The 27,623-nt window shown below is 42.0% G+C and overlaps 1 protein-coding gene across 3 annotated transcripts in view; it reads right to left on the reverse strand.

The window, feature by feature from the left end:
- Positions 1-712: 712 nt before the first annotated feature.
- The window catches only part of ERBIN (erbb2 interacting protein), a 218,832-nt gene continuing 191,921 nt past the window's right edge, over positions 713-27,623 (reverse strand). For 2 of the 3 annotated variants that reach the window (XM_075838990.1, XM_075838997.1), the window contains 9 exons: positions 25,814-25,928; positions 24,982-25,165; positions 22,358-23,873; positions 18,461-18,604; positions 13,661-13,774; positions 11,610-11,699; positions 8,391-8,483; positions 7,759-7,833; positions 713-1,567 (listed from right to left, as the gene is read on the reverse strand). In XM_075838990.1, the coding sequence (XP_075695105.1) occupies positions 1,460-1,567; positions 7,759-7,833; positions 8,391-8,483; positions 11,610-11,699; positions 13,661-13,774; positions 18,461-18,604; positions 22,358-23,873; positions 24,982-25,165; positions 25,814-25,928 (2,439 nt within the window). In that variant the 3' untranslated portion in view covers positions 713-1,459. The remainder of the gene's footprint in view (positions 1,568-7,758; positions 7,834-8,390; positions 8,484-11,609; positions 11,700-13,660; positions 13,775-18,460; positions 18,605-22,357; positions 23,874-24,981; positions 25,166-25,813; positions 25,929-27,623) is intronic. The other variant, XM_075839003.1, reaches the window with a different exon arrangement.

The following is a 27,623-nucleotide window of genomic DNA, read 5'->3' on the forward strand; positions in this document are numbered from 1 at the left end:
TTACACTACTAAGGAACAAAGGCAGCTTGTGGTAAATCACTTAACAGTATATCGTTAGAAACCCTTTAATGACTCTAGCACATGTAATTCACAGTTCAGTGTTCCCTGTAGAAAGAGCCCTTTTAGTCTCTGACTTTACAAACCGATGCCAGGTCCACGGGACCCTTCAGGACTGTAGCTACTGCCAAGAATACTTCATGATTCTGCTGCATTTCCATGCACTTGCTTTGGTTACCTAGCACCAAACACTACGACATTTAGCAAGGCAAAAGGCCATTCTGTCCCATGTAGAAAGTGAGGAGATGCAGGTGTTGTGTCACCATTTCTACCAAAGCTGTGCCCTATAGTTCATCATTTGAACCAGGTTTCCATCCCCAAAAACTGTATAGACTTGTTAGTTCTAATCTTACTAATGAAACTGGCTCACAGCCTATTTGGGACAGCCTGGGGTACTCATAAAAAAAAATTAAGGTGATTTGAAAGAGGAGAGAGAAAACTTTGGAAATCTATGTCTAAATTAACTTCAGGCACTATGAATAGATGCTGCGAGTCCAGGCTAATTCCACCACTTTTTCTAGTACGACCCAGACCAAGCCCAGCATCTTTAATATTGCATGTGAACAGATGTCAACAAAAATTCTAAAAATATGTAAACACACTTCCTCATAAATTTATCATTACAAGTAAAAAAAAAAAAAAAAAAATGTAAAACATTTTAAACATAAAAAAATAAAATAACAGAAACGCATAAAAAAAACATTAAACAGCTACTGTCACTGATATCGAGGCTATTAAAAAAGCATGCTGTCCGTGCTTTCGGCATTGAGGCCCCATAATCAAAAAAAGAGCACTTATTTCCTGCATATTCAATGAAATCAGATAGGACAGGTGGCTCCATTACCTGGCTACCCACATGAACATTCACAATTTGCTAAACCATTTACACATAGCAAAGCCAACGTCAATATCAACCGGCCCAACTCTACACAAGTGGTTTTTGATTCAGAAAAGGATATTAAAAAACAAAAAAGTGTGATACCAGGTGTGAAGAGAGAAAAGCTTACACATATGGAAGAGACCGCTCTGCCACTCACCTGCTCATCACTACAGTTTTTTTTCTATGGTACAGAGTTTAGTAAAACACGTTATCCAAAAATAAACCTACATTCTGTACAAAGACAACACAGGTTTGTTCTTGTAAGCGAAACTTAGCAAACATCCAAACACCCAGACGGCGGGCATCTGTACCTGGCTGTTTTATCCACAGTGGTTTACAACCCACATATTCGACAATTCATCTCTGTATAAATTGTTTCTCTTTTTATCAAAATCCAAGTGCATGTTCAGATTAGTTTTTTTTATTCTCTATGTTGCTTTTACTTATATACATAGAAAAATAGTTTTGATACTAATAAGTCTCTTGACACATTGCTGGCTTTCCGTTCATTTTTGTTTTTCTTTACACAGCTCCATCCCGTAAAACAATCAGCTCAACTGCACTCTGAAACTTCTTGAGCAGCAACACCGCTTGTCCATGGTCAATGTTCAGGAAATTGTATCTATTTGCCTGAGGAAAGAAAGATAAGTTAGTTATATATAGCCGTGAACCAACACAAATCGATTTCTCAGTATTGTGGGCTTAAATGTGCAACCATTAAACCATAAAAAGGAAAAAAAGACATGTAAAGAGCATAGACTTGAATAAATGATTATAGGTCTTTACTGCAACAAGTGCGTATTTTCCTTTAAAGGGACGGTCACCAGTTTATCAATTCCCTATCTCCTAACTAATCTAATAGGCGCTGTGATGCTGATAACTACAGTGTGATTGGTTTTAAAAAAAAGATTATTTGCAAAGTTATGAGCATTTTTCTAAATATGGTAATGTGGCTCTAATAGCCAAATAGGAAGTGACTCTTTATTTTCACTCGGTGCGGTGTAATGTTTTCTGTATGACGCTGTCCAATCAGCTTACAGCTTCCCTCCCTTCCCTGCCCAGCAACACAGTGTGATCATATAGTACACTGCTTCCATTCCCGACTGTGTTTTCAACTGGTGATATCTCCGATCCTGGTGTCATATGAAAGATTAGAATCTCCTCTTTCATATGCCATCAGAATTGCTATTCTAGGTGGCCCACAGCCCGAGATATGGCTGTTTGAAGTGATCCCCCTTCTCTCCAGCTTTAGGCCTCATGCACACGACCGTATTTTTTCCCACCCGTAAATACTGGCGTAAATACGGTGTCACACGTATTCGACCCGTTTTGCACCAGTATTTACGAACCCGTGCCCGTAAATATGGGTCCGGTGTCACCCGTATTCCACCCGTATTTACGGGCACGTTTTTGGCGGCAAAATAGCACTGCACTAATCGGCAGCCCCTTCTCTCTATCAGTGCAGGATAGAGAGAAGGGACAGCCCTTTCTGTAATCAAAGTTAAAGAAATTCATACTTACCCGGCCGTTGTCTTGGTGACGCATCCCTCTATTCACATCCAGCCCGACATCCCTGGATGACGCGGCAGTCCATGTGACCGCTGCAGCCTGTGATTGACCTGTGATTGGCTGCAGCGGTCACGTGGCCTGAAACGTCATCCAGGACGTCGGGCCGGATGTCGAGAGGGACGCGTCACCAAGGCAACGGGCGGGAGACCGGACTGGAGGAAGCAGGAAGTTCTCGGTAAGTATGAACGTCTTTTATTTTTATTTTTTACAGGTTTATTCTGATCGGTAGTCACTGTCCAGGGTGCTGAAAGAGTTACTGCCGATCAGTTAACTCTTTCAGCTCCCTGGACAGTGACTATTTACTGACGTCGCTTAGCAACGCTGCCGTAATGACGGGTGCACACATGTAGTCACCCGTCATTACGAGAGCTCCATAGACTTCTATGGACTGTCCGTGCCGTTATTACGGCCTGAAATAGGACATGTTCCATCTTTTTCAACGGCACGGGCACCTTCCCGTGAGAAAACGGGAAGGCACCCGTCGCCAATAGAAGTCTATGAGCCCGTTATTACGGGTCGAAATTACGACCCCTAATAACGGGAGTTTTTACGGTCGTGTGCATGAGGTCTTAGTTTCACATTGTGTGAAGCAGCTTCATGCTGATAGGACAGCGTCAGAGGCTGTGAGGTAGCTCCACCTCAGGAGAATCACTGCTATTACCTGCCACTTGTCTAATAAAGGCTCATTTACCTATTTAGAAACATGCTCCTAACTTTGCAAATATTAAACGTTTTGTTTTTTTAAATAAATCACACTGTAGTTATCAGCGGCAAACTGCCTATTAGATTAGTTAGGAGATAGGGAATTGATAAACTGGTGACAGAGTCTCTTTAAAGAGGCTCTGTCACCACATTATAAGTGCCGTATCTCCTACATAAGGAGATCAGCGCTATTATGTAGGTGACAGCAGTGCTTTTTATTTAATAAAACTATCTGTTTTCAACACTTTATTAGCGATTTTAGATTTATGCTAATGAGTGGCTTAATGCCCAAGTGGGCATATTTTTACTTTAGACCAAGTGGGCGTTGTACAGAGGAGTGTATGACGCTGACCCATCAGCGTCATGCACTCCTCTCCATTTAGGCAGCGCATAGGGATCCTTTTAGATCGCTATGTGCTGTCTTATACGAACACATTAACAATACTGAAGTGTTTAGACAGTGAATAGACATTCCACGGGATGTCTATTCACAATCTCTGGACTTCGTTACTCTGTCTGTGGTAGTTACAGCAGAGGAAGCATAATCTCGCGAGATTACGCGGTAAATGACAGGTTACAGCGAGATTACGCTTTGCTCTGCTGTAACTACCACAGAGTAATGAAGTGCAGAGATTGTGAATAGACATCCCGTGGAATGTCTATTCACTGTCTAAACACTTCAGTATCGTTAATGTGTTCGTATAAGACAGCACATAGTGATCTAAAAGGATCCCTATGTGCTGAGTAAATGAATGGAGAGGAGTGCATGATGCCGATTGGTCAGCGTCATACACTCCCCTGTACAACGCCCACTTGGGCATTAAGCAACTCATTAGCATAAATCTAAAATCGCTAATAAAGTGGTGAAAACAGATTGTTTTATTAAATAAAAAGCACTGCTGTCACCTACATTATAGCGCCGATCTCCTTATGTAGGAGATACGGCACTTATAATGTGGTGACGGAGCCTCTTTAAGGCTTCGTTCTCATCTGCGCTAGGGCTCCGTTCCGACTGAGCTTTCCATCAGAGCAGAGCCCTGACAGACACAAACGGAAACCATAGGTTTCCATCACCATTGATTTCAACAGTGATTGATCCGGTGCCAATGGTTTCCGTTTGTCTCCGTTGTGCAAGGGCTCCATCGTTTTGACGGAATCAATAGCGTAGTCGACTACGCTATTGATTCTGTCAAAACGACGGAAGCCTTGCACAACGGAGACAAACGGAAACCATTGGCACCGGATCCGTCACCGTTGAAATCAATGGTGATGGAAACGGAAACCTATGGTTTCCTTTTGTGTCGGTCAGGGCTCCGTTCTGACAGAAAGCTCAGATGAAACGTCGGAACGGAACATTAGCGCAGATGTGAACAAAGCCTGAGGAACTCTCTTCGTCAGAAACTCATTGTCTTAGGTGTTGACATACATAATGGAGAGATATACTGAATACTAGAATCTAAACGAGTGTGTGAAGACGTCATCAGTACCTAGAAAGCAACCATGAACCCTGGGCAATATCCTTAAGAGGAAGGGGGTTGAAGTAGTAGTCCTGGCTTGTTTTTTTCTAAATGTGAGGTGCAGTTTATAACCATTTCCTTGCTCATAGGTTGAAGTTACAGACTTCATGTAGAAGAGATACTGTGCATATCTCCCCATGATAACACTTGCTTCCATTGCTCTGACCACTCAGTGTTATCATTGGAATACTGCTTATCCTAGCAAACAGAATCATGCTATTATTTTTCTAGTGAATAAAAATTAAACAGGAGGCCGGTATGAAGCCCTATTCTGCAATTTCAAAGTTGCCAAAGCAAAAGGAAAGTAAAGTTCTGCTGTCATCTGTGTTGTGGCTTCCATTTCTAACAGAAGCCACGATCCAGTGCCTGGGACTGTTGTACAATGAATACCGGTGGCGCCCAATGGACCTCACTGACCTGTAATGGGGTCTGTTGGATTTCGTCATGGTGCTCATAATTTTAACAGGAAAAAAAAGTGCTACGTGCAGCGCTATTTTTCCCATCAGATCTAAAGGAAATTGTGACGGAACCTCCAACGCAGATGTGAAAATAGCCAAATTAGAGTCATGGGGACAGAGACCCATAAGTCCATCTCACAGTAGCCTTCCAACTTCAACCTATCATTAGTCTTAACATGGCATAGCAAAGGGCTGGGCAATTATTACCTAAATGTAACCTCGATGATTAATGAACGATTGTTTAGACCACACCCCTTTTTGCTTGCCACACCCCCTATCTGCATGCTACGCCACTGAATTATTATTTATCCCCTAAGCTTGCTGTATACTACTGTATATAACGCACCCCGACACTGCCCCACACAGTATATTATCGCAATAGTACTCCCCACACAGTATAATGCCCCATAGCTGCCCCCACATATTATAACGCCCCTATAACTGCCTCCACACAGTAGAATGCCCTATAGCTGCCCCCACAGTAAAATGCCCCATAGCTGCTCCCACAGAGTATAATGCCCCCCATAGCTGCCACCACACAGTATAATGCCCCCATAACTGTCCTCCACACGAGATATGGCTGTTTGAAGTGATCCCCCTTCTCTCCAGCTTTAGTTTCACACTGTGTGAAGAAGCTTCATGCTGATAGGACAGTGTCAGAAGCTGTCAGGTAGCTCCACCTGAGGAGAATCACTGCTATTACCTGCCACTTGTCTAATAAAGGCTCATTTACATATTTAGAAAAATGCTCATAACACAGGAGTATAATGCCCCCCATAGCTGCCACCACACAGTATAATGCCCCCATAACTGTCCTCCACCCAGTATAATGCCCCTTATTACTGCCCTCCACACAGTATAATGCCCCCCATAACTGCCCTCAACATGGTATAATGCCCTATAACTGCCCTCCCACAGTAGAAAGCCCCCATAGCTGCTTTTACATAGTATAATGCCCCATAACGGACTTCCATGTAGTATAATGCCCCCATAACTGCCCCATAGCTGCACCACACACAGTATAAAGTCCCCCATAGCAGCCCCCACGCTGTGTAATGCCCTAATAGCTGCCCCCAATCGTGCCTGCTAAAAAAATAATACATACTCACCTAACCTGTTCCAACAACGAGTGGAGGAGATCCCTCTGGTCTGTGCGGCATGGCGCAGACAGGCGCGATGAAGTCACTTCCTCGCGTCTGGCGATAAATACTGAATGGTAGAGCAGGGACCTTATGGTTCCCTGTTCTACCATTGGATTCAACTGTATCTGCATCCTGAAGGCGCAGATAGTTTAAACCGGGTAAAAATAATTGATAAAACTGAAATTCGTAAGATGACGTCAATTAATAGCGCTGAATTTAGATTTCGCTTATTTCTCGATTAATTGCCCAGCCCTAGCATAGCATATTTTATTATTTTCGATAGTTAAAAAATATAAAAAAATACACATTAAATATACATTAACAGATATTTGTGGTCTCTGTTTTTGGAATCGATCAGACCTCCACGGAATAGCTAACGATGGCATAGCCAGCAATATGCCATCGCTTACTATGTTTGGAAACCCCCTTTTAATAGCTTTCTATAAAAAATGTTGCCCCGTTGTCTCCTGTTGTGCCCGTCCATTAATAAATGGCATGTAAACATTGCAACAGTAAGGCCTCATGCACACAACCGTAGCCATGTGCACGGCCGTGATTTTCAGGTCGGCCGGGGGCGGTGTGTCACCCACAAGCCGCCCACAAATCCCGGGCAGTGCATATGGCCGCGGCCATTATTTGCTATGAGCAGAACACGGCCGTAATAAGACATGCCAGTTCTTTCTGCGGTCCGGGCTCCTGGGCCATGCACGAACCGTGGAAACCACGGTCGTGTGCATGGCCCCATAGGAATGAAAGGGGCCGCAATTCTCCCATGGATTTTAGGGGGAATTGCGGCCGCAAAAGAAGTGACTTCACTACAAGTCTGTACATGTACAGTGCTAAAGCCATTAGCAGTATTATGGTATGGTTGGGTCACTCCAAACATATCATACACAGCCATATTGACTATATGCGCCCAGGAGATTTATGGAAGGACAGAGCAGAAGTCAATGGAACAAAATACTGGATAGCTGTTTTCAGAACTCCTACAGTATAGTCTATAATGGAGAAAGCCATACTTGGCTGTCCCCTGCTTCGTCTACACTTTGTGGCCGTTTCTGGTAAAACCCAACTGACACTTTTTTTTCTAATCCTAGTCAACTTTTTAACTGTAGCAGGGGTATATAAATGCGCATGGGTGAATTAAATGGCAAACTATTAGAATTACTCCTCCATATGCCATTATAATCTACTTACAGCCAGCATAGTTTTGTATGTTCCTAGAATAAATTATATGTATGTATTGAAAGATGGGGCACAAGTGAAGGGTTTGTACTTGCCTGGAACTTGCCACTAGCCAGAAGATAAGATGCATGAAACAAGGGGAGAGTATGAATGTTAATGGATTGATGGCAAATGTGATAAGGAGGTAACTAATGTCAGGGGAAAAGTATGGCAAGCGATCAACACATTTGGCATTGACTCATCTTTACCTGTATAATTTTGTCTCCGGGCTGCAACAATTTGGATGCTGGTCCTTCAGGCTGTACTCTTGTCACAAATATGCCCTGGACAAATGAAGATGGTTATTTCCCAAATCTTGATTTAACAGATTAATCTTGCAATGAATGTTGGATTAAAGAAAACTTTGCTATATTTACTCTCCCCCATTCGGTCACAAATATTAAAGTAGGATAAGGGACCATGCACATGGGCATATCAGGGCTCAGTATAACCTCAAAGTTGTACAGAGACGTAACACAGCACCCATAGCAGTCTATGGGGACCTACTGTACCTCAGTATGCCTCCAACTTCATACTTGGCATGCTCCATTAGACACAGTTTGATGGACATATTCTACCTTAGCAGTATTGCTTCTATAAGAAAATATTTCCATAAAATGGTGTCATATGGATACGCAATGTTGTAGTACACAAAGTGCCTATAGTTCCATAGTAGAGAGCCAAAGTGAATCTGTAGGCCACAGCACAGACTTCGCCCACACAGAAGTGCCAAATTCTTTGCCTATCAGTACAGATAAATAGTTCATTACTATTTCATGCCTAGACAAAGACAGTGCTACTGATAGTAATGTGAGGTGGGACAAGGCAGAGAAATACTCACATCATCACCAGGTCTGAAGGGGTTACCTCTACCACCAACACCGCCTGATATACTAAAGCCAAGCTCAGGATCCTTCACCAGCCGTACTCTGACCTTCAATTGGAAAAGATAACAAGGTCAGGATACCAAGGCTCGACTGCACAGACACCCGCTCAGCTGCCCTAAATGCCGTGCACATAGATCGGCACGGCCTTGTGGCAGATGGAGGGGTGCCCCCTTCCCTCCCTGTGCACTTTTGGCAACTCACAGATCGGGCCCCCTTCCTTCAAATATGTTATTGATGCCATCAATAACATATGTTAAGGAAGTGGGGCCTGATCTGTGAGTTGCCGAAAGTGCACATTGTGAGAAGGGGGCCCCCTCCGTCAGCTGCGCGGCCACGCCGATATATTACTTAGAAAACGTACTAGGAGGGGAGGGGCTTGGCAAGGCTTGCTCTGTCTGGTGGTCTTCGTCACCTAGTAACCAGCGTCACTGTCAGATGCAGATGCACTAAGTGACAAAGCCCACCTGATAGAGCGCGCCGCACCTAGCAAGCAGCATCGCTATCTTCGGACCAGTTATTGATCCAGGATAGCAGCACTGCTGAAATTAAGCCTAATACTGGTTGGCTGTACCTCTCAGCCAATCAGTGTTCTGGTTCTTCTTGCTTCGCCACCTGAGCCTGCCGGTGCTTTTACGGTGTGGTGTGTGCGTGCTGAGCATCGTGAAGGGGACTGACTGAAAATAAAAAGGACTAGGAGATAGTGGTTGCTACCCGCTCTGTGTAAAATATTTGGAGTGGAGTGGTGCTCAGTGGACAGTTAAAGGGGTTTGCCTTTCTTTAACATTTATGGCATATCCACAGGATATGCCTTAAGTGTCCGATAGATGCGGGTCCCACCTCTGGGACCTGCACCTATGTCTAGAACGAGGCCCCCTAAACCCTGTTCTCGGCTCCCGCTGCTTTCTGGCCACTTCCTGATTAGATGGTCGGGAGTTACGAAAACAGCAAAGCTTGCTGAGCTACACTGTTTTCGTAACTCCCATAGAAGTGAATGGCATCCTGTGGATATGCCATAAATATCCAAGATGGGCAAACCCCTTTAAAGATTTTACTCACTGTGTGGTCAGTCACCACACTGTGGTGGCCTCCTCAAGCACTGTATGGGGTGCCATCCCCACTTCACCACCGCAAATACGATTTTATTATTGGCTTACTACTTTGGTTATAGTATTTTGTTGTATAGAGTAAGTTTACTTATACTAGTGTATTGGCTATTAGAATTGCAAGTATTTTGATCTGGGCATGCCCCAGAATTTTTTCCTTTTGGACTGACGTGATAGCACTGGTATCTGATATACAGCTGATGCCGGTACCCTTTGAACCATTGGTATGCTTATTTGGAATTGTATCCGAAGAGCACTGGACTCCTCATACTAGAATATTTTTGAGGGAAGTGTTGTTCCTTGCACGAAAGGCAATAGCGCTTAGATGGATGGATCCGAGACCGCCTTCCATTCCACAATGGAAAGCTTTGGTGAACTCCATGCTACCATATGCAAAAATTGTATACAAGAATAGAGGGTGTGAAAATAAGTTTATTAAGGTTTGGGGACCCTGGTGCGACTCTCCACAAACATTATATGAACAACAAAGGTTTATTGACATCAGAAACATAATGTTGACGCATGATACTGTTTAACTTGTTTCAGATCTCAGTGAATGTATGCATTACAGTTACTGTAGGAGTTACTGCGATCTGTAACCCAAGCAGTATGATGTGCATTTTCTTGTACTTATGTATTTGAACTGTGCATGGTTTGTATATTGTTCAATAAAACGAGTTTAAAAAAAAAAAGAATTGCAAGTATTTATTTAAAAAAATAAAAATAAATCTTAACTTTTCTGTCATCACGTCCTCGGTTAAGCACTATTGCAAGTGAAGTATCGCAAGTTAGGTGAAGTATCGCAAGTTAGTGCTGCTTGATAAATGACGATAAGTGCAAGATAAGGTCATTATAAGTGTTAGTTACAGGTGTGCTTTGTGTTATACTCCACTGTTAAATACGGAAATTATTTTCATTATTTATGTTTGTTATTTGTGTTCTAAACTAGTAATAAAATGTGCAATATAGATTTGTATAGTCTTATATGCGTGACGGCGTAGTTAGGTTATGAGGGGTCCAGGCACATTCTTTGCACAGGTGCCCTCTGCAGTCTGTGTCCTCCTCTGGTACTGTGTTATGTTCTCACTCTACTGATAAAAACTAATTAAACGCTCAGGGATCACAAAGAGACAGGTATTTTGTCAAAAAGTGTTTATGTCTATAGGAATCGCATTTAAAAGAGTATACATGTGCACCAATGCAAAACGAGTGTTCTGATCTTCAATCAAGACCTTCTAACATTTTAAAATGCACTCTCCATGTATTCCATATTTTAATCTGATATACTTTTTTTTTTTCATTCCCCTTGTATTAGCTTATTTTCCAGGTCAGTTATTGTGGGTACCTTAGAGGAAATCCACCGTTGCATTAATGGGATTCTAGCAATTAATAACACTCCCAGAATTGCCATTAAGTCACACGGTAATGATTTAAAGGCTATGTAAACCGTAGATAGGGATTTTTATTTAATAAACAGGTCAATCAGTGTGATTAAGTAACTTTATAATTAGTTATTAAAAATTAGTTTTACTTTTTGAGATACAGACGCTCTGCATTCTCTATACACAGCAGCTGTATTGTTCGCTAAATCCTGCTCCAGTCAGGTCCGCAGGAACCACCTGTTATCTATCACATCTAAGTTATGAACTTCGATGTGATCGATTAAAGGTGGATCCTGCGTGTCAGAGACACGCGTGACCCGCTGACACTGAACCCGTCAGGTCCGCAGGACTGACTGATTCAGGTCATAGTGAATGATACAGCGGTTCTGTATGCAGAATACAGAGCAACTGTATCTCAAAGTAAAACTAATTTTTAATAAAAACTTATTATAAAATTACGCCAATCACAATGATTGACTTGTTTAATAAAAAAATACAAAAATACCTTTCAAAAGTGTACATAGCCTTAAATCTGTGCTAGAATAGTCACTTATTTTTACTTTTACTAATAGAACAATTTAAAGACATCTAATAATATCATGAGATAACACGTGACTTCAAACTCTTGTGAAGAAGGTTCACTAACGGTCTTACAAGTCTTGACTTGATATTTAGGAATGAAGCTTACCATAGCTGGCTGGGGATGGTGAGGATGTAGCTGGCTGTAGTTGCTCTGTGACCGCGATGGCTGGCTCATCTGGCCATTGCTCAATAGCATCTGTAAGTCAGTTTTACAAAAGATCAAATATATAAACTTTTAAAAAATAATCTACTTTTCAGGCTCTTCCCTTTAGAAGCAAAGTCAATTAATAAAATGTTATTGAAAAAGCATGGTTGGTTTTATAGAAAACTAGTACTGGGCAACAAGCAAAGTAGGATCTTCCACCACTTGCCATTGTAAAACCATTTTTCTTGCAATTTCAGCCCACATAACACTGCCATATAGTGCCAAGAGAATACGGTCAAATGCAGCCTATATAATAAGAGGTAATAATAATAAGCAGTAATAATAATACTCCATTAAAGAGCCAACATAATACTATCATGTACAGTGCATTCAGAAAGTCTTCAGACCCTTTGACTTTTTTCACATTTTATGTTGAGGCCTTGTGCTGAAATTAAAAAACAAATTAAAAAACAAAAGCAAGTTTTCCCCATCATTCTGCACTCAATAATGACAAATTTTAGACATTTTTGCAAATTTATTAAAATTAATAACTCAAATATCGTATTGACATAAGTATTTAGAACCTCTGCTATGACACTTTAAATTTAGCTCTGGGGACCTCCCATTTCTCTAGCTCATCTTTGAAAAGTTTCTAAACCTTTATTGGAGTCTACTTGTGGTAAATTCATTTGATTAGACATGATTTTGAACGACACACACCCCTGTCTATATAAGGTCTCACAGCTGACAATGTATATCAGAGCGAAAACCAAGCCATGAGGAGGAAAGATCTGCCTGCAGAGCTCAGAGACCAGATTGTGTAGAAGCACAGATCTGGAAAAGGGCACAAAAAAAGTTTGGAACAACCAGGACTCTTCCGAGAGCTGGCCACCCCACTAAAACGAAGTGATCAGGAGAGAAGGCCTGTGGTAAGAGTGGTGACCAATAAGCCAATGGTCAATCTGGCTGAGCTCCAAAGATCCGGTGTGTAGATGGGAGAAACTTCGAGAAGGTCAACCATCACTGCAGCACTCCACCAATGGGAGCTTTATGGCAGCCTCTCCACAGTAAGAGACACATGAAAGTCCGCCTGGAGTTTGCAAAAAAGCACTAAAAGGACAAAACAAGATTCTGTGGTCTGACGACACAAAGATTAAACTTTTTGGCCTCAATTCTGAGGGTCATGTGTGCAGGAAACCAGGCACTGCTCATCACCTGCCCAATACCATCCCTACAGTGAAGCACGGTGGTGGCAGCATCATGCTGTGGGGGTATTTTACAGTGGCTGGGACAAGGAGACTGGTCAGGGTTGAAGGAAAGATGAATGGAGCAAAGTACAAAGATATTTTTTATTGAAAACCTGATCTAGAGTGCTCTGGACCTCAGGCTGGGCCGAAGGTTCACCTTCCAACAAGGCAATAACACTAAGCACACAGCCAAGACAACATAGGAGTGGCTTAGGGACAACTCTGTGAATGTCCTTGAGTGGCCCAGTCAGAACCCTGACTTGAACCAAATCGAACATCTCTAGAGAGACCTGAAAATGGCTGTCCACCGGTCCCCATCCAACCTGACAGAGCTTAAGAGGATCTGCAGAGAAGTGGCAGAAAATCCCCAAATCCAGGTGTGCAAACCTTGTGGCATTCTACCCAAGAAGAGTGGAGACTGTTATCGCTGCCAAAGGTACTTCAATAAAGTACTGAGTAAAGGGTCTGAATATTTAGGTCAATGCAATATTTTAACTTTTGCTTTTCAATAAATTAGCAAAGATTACTAACATTCTGTTTTCAATTTGTTATTATGGGGAATCGAGTGCAGAATTAAGGGGAAAAATGTTTTTTTTTTACATTTTAGCACAAGGTCTCAACATAACAAAATGTGAAGAAATTGAAAGTGTCTCAAGACTTTCCGAATGCATTGTAGATCCCATATAAATACCACCATGCATCAGGACTATAGAAAATGTAAGAAAATCCACACTGGAAAGTTCCAAGTTATAAAATCAGACCTACCTTCTTTCCACTATCAGAAGCGCTATCCTTGTGGACCAGTGTTGCGTAGTTTTGCTCCCCAAGTCCAAACACATCATCTTGGGCAGGTTCACCAGTGCTCCCAGCAGTCGGGTGCTATCAGTAAGTGGTAGAGCAAACATTTAATAACGCTGCACACAAACTATGTACAATAATTTATTCATTTTCCGGCTTGTGGCACAAGATTCAGTAAGCATAACAATACAGAAAATACAGTCATTGAATATTTAAGCCCGATTAGCAGGAAGACATTAATTATTAATCTAGAAATTAATGTTATTAAATTCATTCCATTAAGTGGAATCAGTACACCTCAGCATTATAATGATCTGATTTATTATGGCACAACAGGTATAATGGACACGATCAGGATGTAACCCAGGTCTAGTAGGTGTCATTAAAAGTCTACTTTTTAATATTGTATTCTTTCATTTTGTAGATATCTTAGGCCCTGTTCACATCATTTGTTTACGTGTGTTTACGGGAAAGTTGCCCTTATCAAAATCGCTCAGATCCTTACGCTACTCATTTTTCCTGCTTCCAATACTTCATCTTCAAGAACGAACTGTTCACTTTCTGCCTTATATATCCCACCCTTTGACAGGCGCCATTATAACCAGATAGTCAATGTTATTCCCATCACCTGTCAGTGGTTTTGATGTCATGGCTGAACAGTGTATTATCCTGCATTTATTACTATATTGTTTGGTTTAAATATGCAATAATAATTTGCACTGATTCTAGTCAATGTCTAATACCACAGTGGTCTACAAGTCTGCTAGAACCCCACCATGAATGATCCTACAAGTAGTTATTGGACTTTGGTCACATAACATACATGCTTTCCTCATGTTAGCAGCTAATGTACATTGTGCAAAAGTGATGAACTCTTTGAACTCATGCATGCACATATACATTCAATACAGGAACGTTGGCTTTTCACCATCTAAAAATTTAAATACTGATTTGAAAATGCAGAACACAATCTGAGACGTAATATAAAGTCGTATGGACAGGTATATAGGAAACAGCTTGAACTAGGTGTTAACAGAGGAATAACTGTAATTGGGGAAGATTATAAGAGTTTACATGTTACACCATGGAGTACTGTGAACAGCAAGAAATTTACAAAAAACTAATTATGCTAGTGCATAAAAAAAGTCCCTTTATACCAAAAATAGGAGCCATCATTTTCAACATTCCACCATTAAAATCTGATAAAACTGTGAAACTTCTTTGATTCACTTCTCTTCCATGATTGTGTTTTATTATATTTTCTACTTCATTCAAAAAATAAATTCAGAATTCCGCTGGGCAGTGCATCGTGGGAGCTCAGAGGACTGCGAGACAGACAGAACTAAGCAGTTAGGTCACATGTCCGACAGCGGAGTAAATAAGTCGCTGTCTGTTTCTAAGGGCAACCAAAATAATTTTGAAAGCAATTATGTATATGAATGGAGACAACTTGAAAATTAAAGTAGAAATCTGATTGGTTGCCATTTAACACTTCTCCACTTTTTCTTTGCATCATTTCTGATACATCTCCCCCATTCTCTATGCTACTGATATCACTTAGGCCTCATGCACACAAACTTATTTTTTTCCTCCCGTAAATATGGGTCCTTTGTCACACGTATTCGACTCGTATTCCACCAGTATTTACGGACACGTGCCCGTAAATACGAGTCCGGTGTCACCAGTATTCCACCCGTATTTACTGACCCGTTTTCTCTGCACTAATCGGCAGCCCCTTTTCTCTATCAGTGGTGGAAAGAGAGATGGGGCAGCCCTTTCAGGCAGAGTTTCCGCAGCGATTGAAAGTAAAAGAAGTTCATACGTACCGTTGTCTTGGTGACGCGTCCCTCTTTTGACATCCAGTCCAAGCTCCCTGGATGACGCGGCAGTCCATGTGACCGCTGCAGCCTGTGTTTGGCCTGTGATTGGCTGCAGCGGTCACATGGGATGAAACGTCATCCCGGGAGGCCGAACTGGAGGAAGAAGCACGTAAGTTAACCTTTAATACTATTAACTCCAGCGGTAGTCACTGTCCCGGGTGCTGAAAGAGCTACTGCCGATCAGTTAACTCTTTCAGCACCCTGGACAGTGACTGTCCCCTGATGTCGCCTAGCAATGCTCCCGTAATTACGGGTGCACACACGTAGCGACCCAGTAATTTACGGGAGCCCCAAAGATTTCTATGGGCCTGCCTGTACCGTAATTACGGCCTGAAATAGGATATGTTCCATATTTTTCAACGGCACGGGCACCTTCCCGTAAGCATACGGGGAGGTACCCGTGGCCAATAGAAGTCTATGTGCCCAGTAATTACGGCTCGTAATTACGGACGTTTTTACGTTCGTGTGCATGAGGCCTTAGGCCCCATGCACACGACCGTAAAAAACCTCCGTTTTTGCGGACCGAAATTGCGGTCCATAAAAACTGACCCATTCACTTCCATTGAACGCGGACACCTTTCCGTATCGCTACGGATGAGTGTCCGTGTCGTAAAACTGTGCCGGGAATTATGGAGCATGTCCGTTCTTGGTTCGCAATTGCGGCACGGACTCCCCGATAGAAGTCTATGGGGGAAGCCAAAATTGCGGATGGCTATGGAGGTGCGTCCGCAAATACAGAAGTGTTGCTAAGCAACACAAAGGGGATTTCCCATCAACCAGGCCTCTTTTTTTGCGGATCCATATATACGGATGTAATACGGATGTACTACGAACCGTATTTGCGGATACCATTCAGCAGAAATGGGTACGTTGCTGATGATTTGCTGATGACTATAAAGCAATACGGACCCGTATTTGCGGTCAGTATTTGCGGATACGGTCGTGTGCATGAGGCCTAAAGGCCCCGTGCACACGACTGTGCCCGCAATCACGGCCCGCCGTCTGCCATCCATATTTTCGGGCCGTGCTCCCATACAAAGTATGGGAGCACGGCCCGCAAAATGCAAAAAAACGGACATGTTCCATAATTTTCGGAACATTTCTATGGCACGGACACCCACCCGTAGCGCTACGGAAAGGTGTCCTCGTTCAATAAAAGTGAATGGGTCCATTTTTTGCGGACCGCAAGTGCGGTCCGCAAAAATGGAGGTTTTTTACGGTCGTGTGCATGGGGCCTTACAGAGGATAAAATCTTAGCTTCCTATACTTGCAAGTTGGCGCTTTCCTTTTGAAGTCTATGAGAATTTCAGAAATGAAAGAGCAGCCCGATCACCTCTCTATTCAGTCTCCACCTACAGTAGATGTGGCTGGCAGCTGCCTTAGCTTGAAGAACAGGGGTAAGGGGACCCCATATCTCCCAATAAGTGGGCTCCCTACCTATATAGACATTTATGGCATATCCTGTGAATATGCCATAAATGTTAAAGTAGCCATACCCTTTCAAGCTTGAGATCACACTAGACATCCTATTAAACTTCTACAACAATACATATGTTCTGACTTTGTACCCCAGGGGTGACAGACAAGCAACATCACAAAGGATTCACATAAATAGCAAAAGTGATGAGGAGTTCACACATAAAGGGCATGTAAAAGTGTAGGAAGCATAAACAAGTGAAACCCCAAATCATGGTCTATTATGGGACTTTGTATTGCTAAAAAGTAAACTGGAAGCAAGAAGAACAAAATTACCCTTTAATGCGACAGTAATGTCTGTTTTATACATTTGCATAATGCAGTAATCGAGGGTCCCTTCTGAGCGCTTCATGAGTTAGACCTATATACATTTTCTTTACATTTACTGAATATTTCTCTTTTTTCCACTAGCAATGTATCATTTAATCAATAGTGACCGCTTCTATGTCCCGTTATGTAAAGCTGGCCATAGACATTAGATTGTTGTTGACTGATCATGGGATTTTTTTGGGATCCAATGGTAATCTGGTGTCTCTGGGCATTGTCAAACACCACTGGGTATCTATTCTTGAGTGCTTGCTCCCTCGTGTCTTTACACACATTAACATGCAAAGAAAGATGCATGTGTAACAAATATCTCCCACCATTTGAATCTCAAATTGTGGGCCCTGCAGAGGAGCGCCCACAAAAACCAGTCCAAAAAGGACTTTTTACGCAAATCTGCATGAGGCCCACTCTTCTGCGGTCCAGGAGGTGGGATAGTTCCACGAAAAAAGGGACAGTTGGCCGGCAACATGCTTGCTAGGAGATCCTATGACTTAGGCCTTATTTACACAAGCGTTGCGCACCTCGGACTTTCACGGCCGAGGTGCATCCGTGCTCGGCGCTGCGGGACGCGATGTCTCGCATCCCCCATAGAAGAGTCTATGGAGGGATGCGTGATGTGTGAAAAGATAAGACATGTCCTATTTTCCCACAGACCCTTCAACGACTGTGTGAACGGCCACATTGAATTACATAGGTCCGTGTGACGGCCGCTGTTTCAACAGCCGTCCCACGGACGTTTAACACGCTCGTGTAAACAAGGCCTTAGGCTGACAGCAGCATTTCTTGGTAGCCCTTTGCATCAGAGGACACCCACTAAAAACTGCTTGATGCAAATATGATTTCTGTGCTCAGAATCCAAAAACTTTATTAATATGTCAGTTCATTATTACACTTTAGTAGAAGGTTTTATCGCGTTTTACACAAATTTAACACAATCAAACCCATTTTCATTGGATGACCCTAAAGATTTATGCACATACGGCAATTTTCAATAATCATATAAAAAACTACATAATCCAGAATGCTGGCATTGTATGATTATTATTATTATCATCATCCTAAAACAGCTACTATAAGTACTCACACGAAATATGTGAACACCAGAACCTCTTCTGTCAGCTACACTCATGGAAACACTGCCATGGCTGCCATGCAGATCTCTAGAGCTGCCATACAGAGAACTGCTAGCTGCAGTGTAAGTGGAATTAAAGGACCGTGACAGCATGCTCTGAATAAAGAGGGACAGATGTAACAACACAGATTAGTAAAGCATGCATATACAACTCAATGGGTTATTCAGACAACCACTCACCACATGGACACACATTTCATGCACTTACTGTACAAACAGAGTCATGCAGCTTTGTGAGATGTACCTTGAACCCAGGAGGTGAACATGGAAACAGTTGTCTACCCATAACCAGTACTGAGCGAGTTCCGAAACATCCAGTACATGTTCACACAACAAACAACATAGAGGTACACTGTAGATATCTTCCGTGAGAAATTGGCACTAGGAGCCAAATTCAAGTTAAGATTTGATCATTTATCCCAGTTTTACCCTAAAATCGAAGTAACTACCCTGTACTGATCATGAGGAACAGATTGTATTGTAGTCTGGAGCTGCAATCAGAATTCTGCTGGTCTCAGATGCCACTGTAATGACTATTAGTATATATAGGGAAAAACCTGTCAATCATGCTGAGCTGGATAGGGGGAAGCAGGAGGAAAGCCAGCCAGTGGGCACTTCTCGGGGTCATATGACAAGAAAAACAAGCCTGCTTTCCTCCAAAAATAGTGCCACACCTGTCCAATTTGTGCGTAGGAATTGCAGCTTAGACAAATTCACTTCAATTGAGCTAAGCGGCAATACCAGATACAACCCATGAACAAGCGTGGCGCTGTTTCTGGAAGAATGCTTTTCTAATCCTGGCCATGAGCCAGTGTTAAAACTAGTTTCTCTCTAAAACTACGAGTAAAATATAGTTTAATAGAATCGTGGCACCTATCACTAAATCATGTTGCCTGCTGTTAGGTTCCCTTTAAGGACAAACATTCCAGTATAGGTTCAATCTTCTCATCGTGGCTGTGTCTACGGTAGGATTTACTCAAAGCTTCCTTTGTGCTGCAAAGACATTCTCAGGTGCTCAGCTATTATGTATTCAGACTTAAATGAACACATTCACTGTAAGACTGACACAATGGGCAGTGCACAAGTTTCTACGCCTAAGGGTACGTTCACACGGCTTATTTTCGGCCGTTTTTCAGGCTGTAAATGGCACAAAAATGGCCAAGAAATCGGAAGCAGAACGCCACCAAACATCTGCCCATTGATTTCAATGGGAAAAACTGCGTTCTGTCCTTACGGGGCGTTTTTTTTTACGCGGCCATTTTGAAAAACAGCCGTGTTAAAAAACGCCTGCGAAAAAAGTGCATGTGACTTCTTGAGCCGTGTTTGGATCTGTTTTTCATTGACAATAGAAAAACAGCTCCAAAAACAGCCGTAAAAAACGCTGCGAACAATGCTAATTAAAAAATGGCTGAAAATCAGGAGCTGTTTTCGCTTGAAAACAGCTCTGTATTTTCAGACATTTTTTGCTAAGCGTGAACATACCCTTAGGCTTCGTTCACATCTGCGCTGATTGACACAAACGGAAACCAAAGGTTTCTCAGTTGGGGAGGGGTTCCGTCGTTTTGACGGAATCATTCACGTAGTCTACTACACTATTCCGTCAAAATGACGGAACCCTTGCACAACTGATACAAACGGAAACCATTGGCACCGGTTCCGTCACCATTGAAATCAATGGTGAAGGAAACGGAAAACTTTGGGTTTCTGTTTGTGTCAGTGAGGGTCCCATTCCAAAGGAAAGCTCCAACGGAACGCGACCCCAGTGCAACTGTGAGCGAAGCCTTATTCTCATCAACACCGCACATATCGTGATGATGAATTTGCTGTAGACATGAGACAGCCTTTCCTGTCCTACAACAGGGTTTACCAGTCAAAGCTCTCCGACAATTTCCAGAGCAGCAAAGTAGTAGTATTTCTATTTAAATAAGTCGCACTGCATGTGACTATAAAGCCAGGTTCACTTTTTTCCCGGCACTTCGCAAGCGTTGGAAAAAAATTATTTGTGGCTTAGTAGATATGACGTTCAGCTGGAAAGCCATACTTTTCAATGCAATTGCAGCAGGAAACTGCCTGGTGCGGGGCCTGAGGGAAAGGAGCATGACTCACAGATTCAAAGAACACTAAAAAGTACTTGTGTCATGATGACCCCTGTCTTAGGCATTACACAGTGAATATGTTTAGTCTGGAGTAAATAAATCATTGATCACGGTTGGAATAATCATACTATTTAATAAATTGAGTTTTTAGTACAGGTCTACTCATTTCTAGTGCTGAAATGTTACGGTAGTGCATTGGAGTCTTGAAAGCGGTCACTAGGGGGCAGAAGTGGATGATGTAAATGCTACAAAACCTTCCTGCAGCTAGAGATAAAGAAATGAGAACGTCATGCTCCAATGAAAGCCATTTGATTATATAAAAGTTGAGAATCGTTCATTCTAACATTCATACACAAGAAACACATTAAAAACCTTGTAATAGATCATTGAGCAGACATGCAAATGTACCAAAACAATAGTCATTTCCCCTGCAGTTATAACTCGATATATAGGCGTGCCAGAGCTCAGTATGGGCTATGAGGATGTAGAGCAGGCTTATAATCAACTGAACAACAAGAGCCAGCATGCCGTATAAGCTCAATAAATAAAACCTTATAATGCTAAATGACTTAACATGATTTAAAATGAGAGAATAGCAGAATAGCTTGGATAATAAAAAAAATATCCAACATAATCCGCTGCAATTAATAACATTTCCAAACCCTCTGAGAAAAATCCAAAGACATAAAGAAAATTACATTTTTGCTGCCACTCATCCCAGTTTTGTACTTTCACACAGCATTAACCTCAGATTATTCACTAGAGGACGGTTGGCTTGCCTCTGGCAACAAACCGTTTTTTGGCACGAGAACACTCATGAAAAATAATAGACCTGGGAATGAAAGTCGACAATTACTAGTACAGGACTATACAAAGCCAAGAAAGGACTGCACTGGGAAACGGTCAGCAACCAGCATCCATTACGGATGGATTCACGCATGCAGGTTTTGGTGAAGTTTTTGATGCAGCTTTGAATCAAGCACAGGTGTAGATCCAACAGAAAAGAGAAGTAGAAGTCTATCTTGTGTATTTCTTGCCTCGTGTTTCTACTACTATGCTTGGTTAACAAAAAAATAGAAGAAGAACAGATTAAATTACTATCAGAATATTCAAGTGTATGCCAGAGAAAAATATCACAACGATTTGTACTACAATAGCCTTGTAAAGACATTACGCAAGGAGTCCTATATAAAGTGAAGTAGAAGTTTTCATGGGTTTGCCAATGCAAAATATACTGGATAATCATAAAGAGAACAATTTCAAAAGTTGTGTTTGTACTGCTGCCAACTGTGTCATAACTCATTCTGGAAGTCGTCCCTTGAGAGGAGCTTTCTTTTTGATGACCTACTTAAAACAGTGCCCGTGGAAGCTACTGTACCCACTGGACAGCCCCCTCAAATTCTCATTTGTCAAAGCGTTTAAAGGCATACGAGTCCCTCTCAGTTAAATGGTCGAGAGGTTCACAAAGTTAGAATTCCTAGAGGCATGTACTGATCAGCATACAGCTGACACCTTCAACTGGCCACCAGAACTTCTATGCCCACAGGAACCGGGCATATAATCCTAGTACAACAAAGACTGTCCCATCACAGAAACAACTCAAACAACAAAATATCTTTGTGTACCATGCTTTTCCATTGTGACAACAAACCAACTTTTTTTTTTTCAATACTAGAAAATCTTTCACGGCTCTAAATTTATCGCTGTCCAAATATAATACATTGTACATGGCATGAAGCAAAATCATGCTTACCTTTTCAAGTTTTTTTGCTTCTATGTGCCGTAAGACCTGATCCCGCCAATCATGAGGAACTTTACCCCTGCCTTGTGGGTCCAATAAAGAATGTTCAGAATTAACTCTAGCACTTGGTTTTTTGGAGGGACTAGTCCGAGAGTAGCTAAAATCACTGACAGACATTGTTCTCTCGGGAATATCGTTAACAGAAGGACGTGCACTTTGTGGTCTTGGTACATTAGGGCCATCAATGCTGTATGTCCTAGCTGACATGGGTCTCTGTGGACCTGCCATCATTTGCGAAGGTCTTCCCATTGAATGTAATTCTCTGTATGTCATATAGTCCCCATCTGGTACAACAACCCTCCTGACAGGTCCTGGATCACCCATAGTCATAGACACATTAGAGGACACACTGCCTTGTCGTTGAAGTGTGTTACGACTAGATCCTTGAAGGACTCGTTCATTTGGTGACATGGCCAATGCTTCCACTTGCCTTGGTCCAATCCTTTGAGGCACACTGTACATGTTGCTTGACCTCACATTATTATGATTAGAGAAATTCATGTTGGCAGGGTGTTTGGCATAACTGGGGCTATCGATGCTATCTGAAATATGGTAATGTGGAGGCGGTACACTTCCTTGGTCCATAGGAGTGCTCTGTTTTTGAGGCCAAAGACTGTCCTTGGCTGGAGCACTGCTGTTACTGTACTGAACATTATACTGAGGCACAGTAGGCATCTGAGATGCTGCAGGGGCTCTCATGGTGTATGCCCCCTCAGGGTTGTGGTTTGAATCAAATTTGAAAACGTTTTTTTTTCCAGATGATACCAGATCCGAAGAGGAAGACGAAGTACTGAAGACCTGCAATGGCTGATCATAAAGAAGAGTGGCTGACTTGCTCCTAACAATATTTTGTCCATCAGCACCTGCTGCTGCAGATTTAATAACATATGAGGGCTGTGGAGAGCCACTGTCACCGAGGATGTCATAGATCCTCAGACCACCAGTCTCAATGTTGGTTACACTATGAGATTTCATCACAGAGATCATTGAATCGTCGAGCTGAGGAGACAAATCGTCGGTGCTTTTTGAAACACACATCTCAAATGAAGGCACTGAATCCTCTGATGCACTCCTCAATGGGCCACTCGTATCAGGAGACATCTGTTCATCTTGGGAATGTCCATTAACTTTGTTCATTGGACACAAATCAGGGTATGTTATTCTGTTCTCCAAAACTTCAGCCTTCTGTTTCTCATTGTTGTTTAAAAATCCCTTCCCTGATACGACCTCTTGTGAGATAAATGACCTCTCCAGATTATCGGAGTACGTGCCATCTTCAGTTGTCAGATTATTGTTTATGTTGATCTGGTTAAAATTTTGTGCCATTTCACTGGTGCACTTTATTCTTTTCTCTTGAACTAAATCCTCTTCGCTGTTTGGTGATAGAATTTCAGTCATCTCTCTTTCATCAACAGGGTTTAATTTGCTCCCATTATGTAAAATATTGTATAAATTTTCATCTTCTTGCCTGGAAATAGAAAATAGGAATGAAAGGCAAAGAAGAAACCCAACAATTGTAAACATGTGAAATGGAACCAGAGCAGCAACGAACATAAGTCACCATGTACACAGTCTACACATCGGAGAATATACAAGGTTTGAGATGAACAGAGGGTTACATTACCCTTTGCAAGTTGTCATACTGACCTGGTCATGGACGGACAAATGCATGCATTACTACTGTAGCTTCAGGCCGTGAGGGAACATCTTTACCCTTGTACTAGGTATAAGTATTTTTTAAATTTCTCGAAGAGGACCCGTTCGCTCTTTATGTACAAGTGAATAATTGAAAACTGGTTGTTACTATTCCACTTATCAATGACGTCCCGACACACTGACATTGTTCCATCAGTGTGGACAGTGTCAGACTTATAAAGACACACCATTTACAAGGGGAATGGTAAGGCTATGTTGTCGATTCATTTTTACATTTCCCCACTTATACATTTCTCCACAGGATAGGTGATAATTGTCTGCTACGGTCTCAAGAACAGGGGTCTCAAACGTCCTGTTCCTCCTCACTGCTGGACCTCAGTAAGGAGGACATTGAATGGAGCGGCGGTCGAGCATGCCCGCTGCTGCTCTATTTAAAGTCTATGGGAATGACGGCAACAGTGGAGTACAGCGCTCGGCTGTTTTCGTAAGTCTCATAGACATTGAATGGAGCGGTGGTAGGGGGTGCATGCTCAAATGCAGCTCTATTCAAGCTCCTCCTCACTGCAGGGGGTGGGGTGTTTGGGATCCTGATTCTCACAATCAGTGGGGCCCCCAGTCATTAGACTAAGATCAACTGTCCTGTGGATAGGTCATAATTGGCAATTCTGGGACAGCCCCTTTAAGTTTAGATATCTTGGTTGAGGTAACTTTCTGCCGTCAGTGATAGCCCATGGTATGAAAAGGCTTGAAAACACAACTAATGGATACAGAGGAGACGCTATGTCTTTTAAAGTGGTGAAGGCAACCGGTCGACATTAACAAACAGGATTTACATTTTCCTGTTTATATTATACAGTAATACGTTATGTGTTTGTAATAGGAAGAGAAATTTGCAGACAATATAAGCAGAAAACACTAACCTTAATTTCAAGCTTATGGCAAGGCTGGACTCTTTTTCAGGTGAGCACAGGGAAGTATCATGACTGCTCTCAGTGTTTAGGGAGACGGAGTCGGACATACGGGATGGTGAAGAACAATTGCTGTTATTCTGATTACTGTTGTGGGTCACTTCATCTGACAAAGAGTCTGCATCTTTATTATCATCTGAAATACAATACATCAAAACAATTACTCTCAGGCACATTTCCAAGACCAGCGCCGGAAGATTAGTGCACTCCATCCAAATTCAGTGCATAAAGCAGAAAGATTAAGATGTAACAGAGCCAAGAAATACATTGTAATTATTTATGTTAATGATAAGAGCTAAATCTACGTTAGAAATTATCAACAATATGATGAGGGCCCTGAAGTTCATATATCCCTAGGGAAGCTAAAATAGAGATTCATATACAATATAAACACGGGGAGAACATACATCTTTATGCAGTGTTGTACTTGGTTGTATTTGAAACCAGGACCCCAGTGTTGCAAGAGAACAGCACTAACCACTGAGCTACCATGTTGTCAGACACATTATTACACAAGATCAGTAGTTTTCGGAAGTGCGTAGCATTTGGTCATATGACGATAAGGTGGTAGAGGAGCTGGAGAAACCTATATTAAGACATTCTTCTGTGGCAGGTTCTTAGATAGACCAAGGGAGACTTATTCTATTGAACTATACACATGTGGTAGGTGTATCGCATTATGGTCCTGTTTTGTACAATGGCCCAATCAATGTTGGTGAAGATCGACCTTTCCTTTAATGCTAAAGAATTCAGAGGACATCGTAACTATGAGTCGAATTTTCACCTTTCTTGTTGTTACTTAGGGCTACGACTTTAGGTTGATTCATGGATGTTTCTATAAGCGGCGGCCGCATTTCTGCCATCTTCATTTCTTCATCATAAGAGAGGTCTTCTGACTCCTGCAGCACAGAAATTTTGCCACATGTTAAAGGGACAATCATCAAAAGTGAGCGCATGCTATATTTAAAGTTATTTTCTCACTAAAGCAAGTGACAGAATATCGCTAGGATATACCGTTGATAATTCGGTTGGGGTCTGTATGCTGGGACAATCATTGCAAGAATCTCAAAGCCTTTATTTTATTTTTTTACAGGTAAGGGGCATCAAAGGTGTCTAGCAGGCATTTTTGATGCCCCTCCTCTCTCGAAATAAAAGGAGCTTTCGGTCATACAAAGTGTGCATGTTAATGGGGGTGATCGTTGTCCGCTTTCTTGATATGTCTGTTTTAGTGAATACTTGCATTCCCTATAAAAGTAACAATTCTGGAGTATTTTTTCTTAGAACTCTGCATTGTGCAAGGTTATTCCTCTTGGAATTTTTTTTAATAAAGGCATAGGCATAAATTGACAACGGGGTGTTACCATTCCCCTTCTCAATGGGGTATGTCCTTACCATGTCATGTTACCTTTAAGCCTTTGTAGCCTGTAAGCCGGGACGTTAGGGACCTGGGCACGGTTCTCACTAGGGGTGTGTTCACCTCACATATGAACGTTATCACCATATGCACTGGGACAGCTCCTGGGGAATACACTGAATGTATACATAGGGCCCCATTGCCCTGACGTAAACCAAGAGAGTGTCCTTGTGGCATACATCGGTATACCTTTTTTTTTTACTCTGTGTCGATTAGCGCAGTCTACTATGCTATTTCATAGAGACATCCAGTAAATAAAGGTATACCAAGCAGTATACATTTAGATAATGTATGTCACAGTATGACTGTACAGCGGCATATGTCAGAGCCTTCCGTCAGAATTATACTTCAGGAAATACTCCAGATATATACCTCCGAGGAAAGGCTCTAACGTGATGTGAATGGAGCCAAAAGCCAGGCAATACAGAATAACATTAAATAATTAATGTACGGCTCTATAATAATTAGCTGATCTGGGGCAGTAAAAGGGTTAATATCAGTATACCTGCGGCCTAGGGCAGTTAAGGGAATAATGTCAGAATCCCTGGTAATGGGTGAGATCAGGGAGTCTGTGCGGGAACAGACTTTCCCTGAGTGGGGATAGTTTCTAAGCTGCGTGGCCGTTTAGCTTAGGGGGTACAGTAGTTCTTACACAGTCTGCCACTGTTAAATCAGTGTTGCAAGTCAGACTACTGGTAACACCCAGTTGTCAATTTATTCATACATTTACAGGAGGAACAACAGAGGAATGACAACGCAGTTCTAAGAAAAGGTGCTCCAGAATGGTTATTTCTTGGGGGTATAACATTTCCTAAGAAATAATAATTCAGGTAAGATACATAGTGGTCCTACCCACACAAAAGTACCACATTTTGTTTTTGAAGGTATCACAACATCGCCAGCATTGTAATGAGCGCGCTTTGACATACATTAAGCTGTCCATAGTCGGTTAACCACTGGAATTTACCATTTAACATCTTAGAAGACCGTTTTTAAAAATCAATTAAAACAATTATTTCCTCCTTTGATGAGAACTTGTTATAATATGACAACATAGCCATCAGGCATGCTGTGCGCGCATATATACAGGATGAAAGGCAGGATCAGAGACCATTACAATGAGCTTGTGTTAAGTAATGAAATATTTCATTATTTTCCAGTAATATAGGTAAAGTAGGCG

The sequence above is a fragment of the Rhinoderma darwinii genome, chromosome 1 (assembly GCF_050947455.1).
Source record: "Rhinoderma darwinii isolate aRhiDar2 chromosome 1, aRhiDar2.hap1, whole genome shotgun sequence".
NCBI lineage: Eukaryota > Metazoa > Chordata > Amphibia > Anura > Rhinodermatidae > Rhinoderma > Rhinoderma darwinii.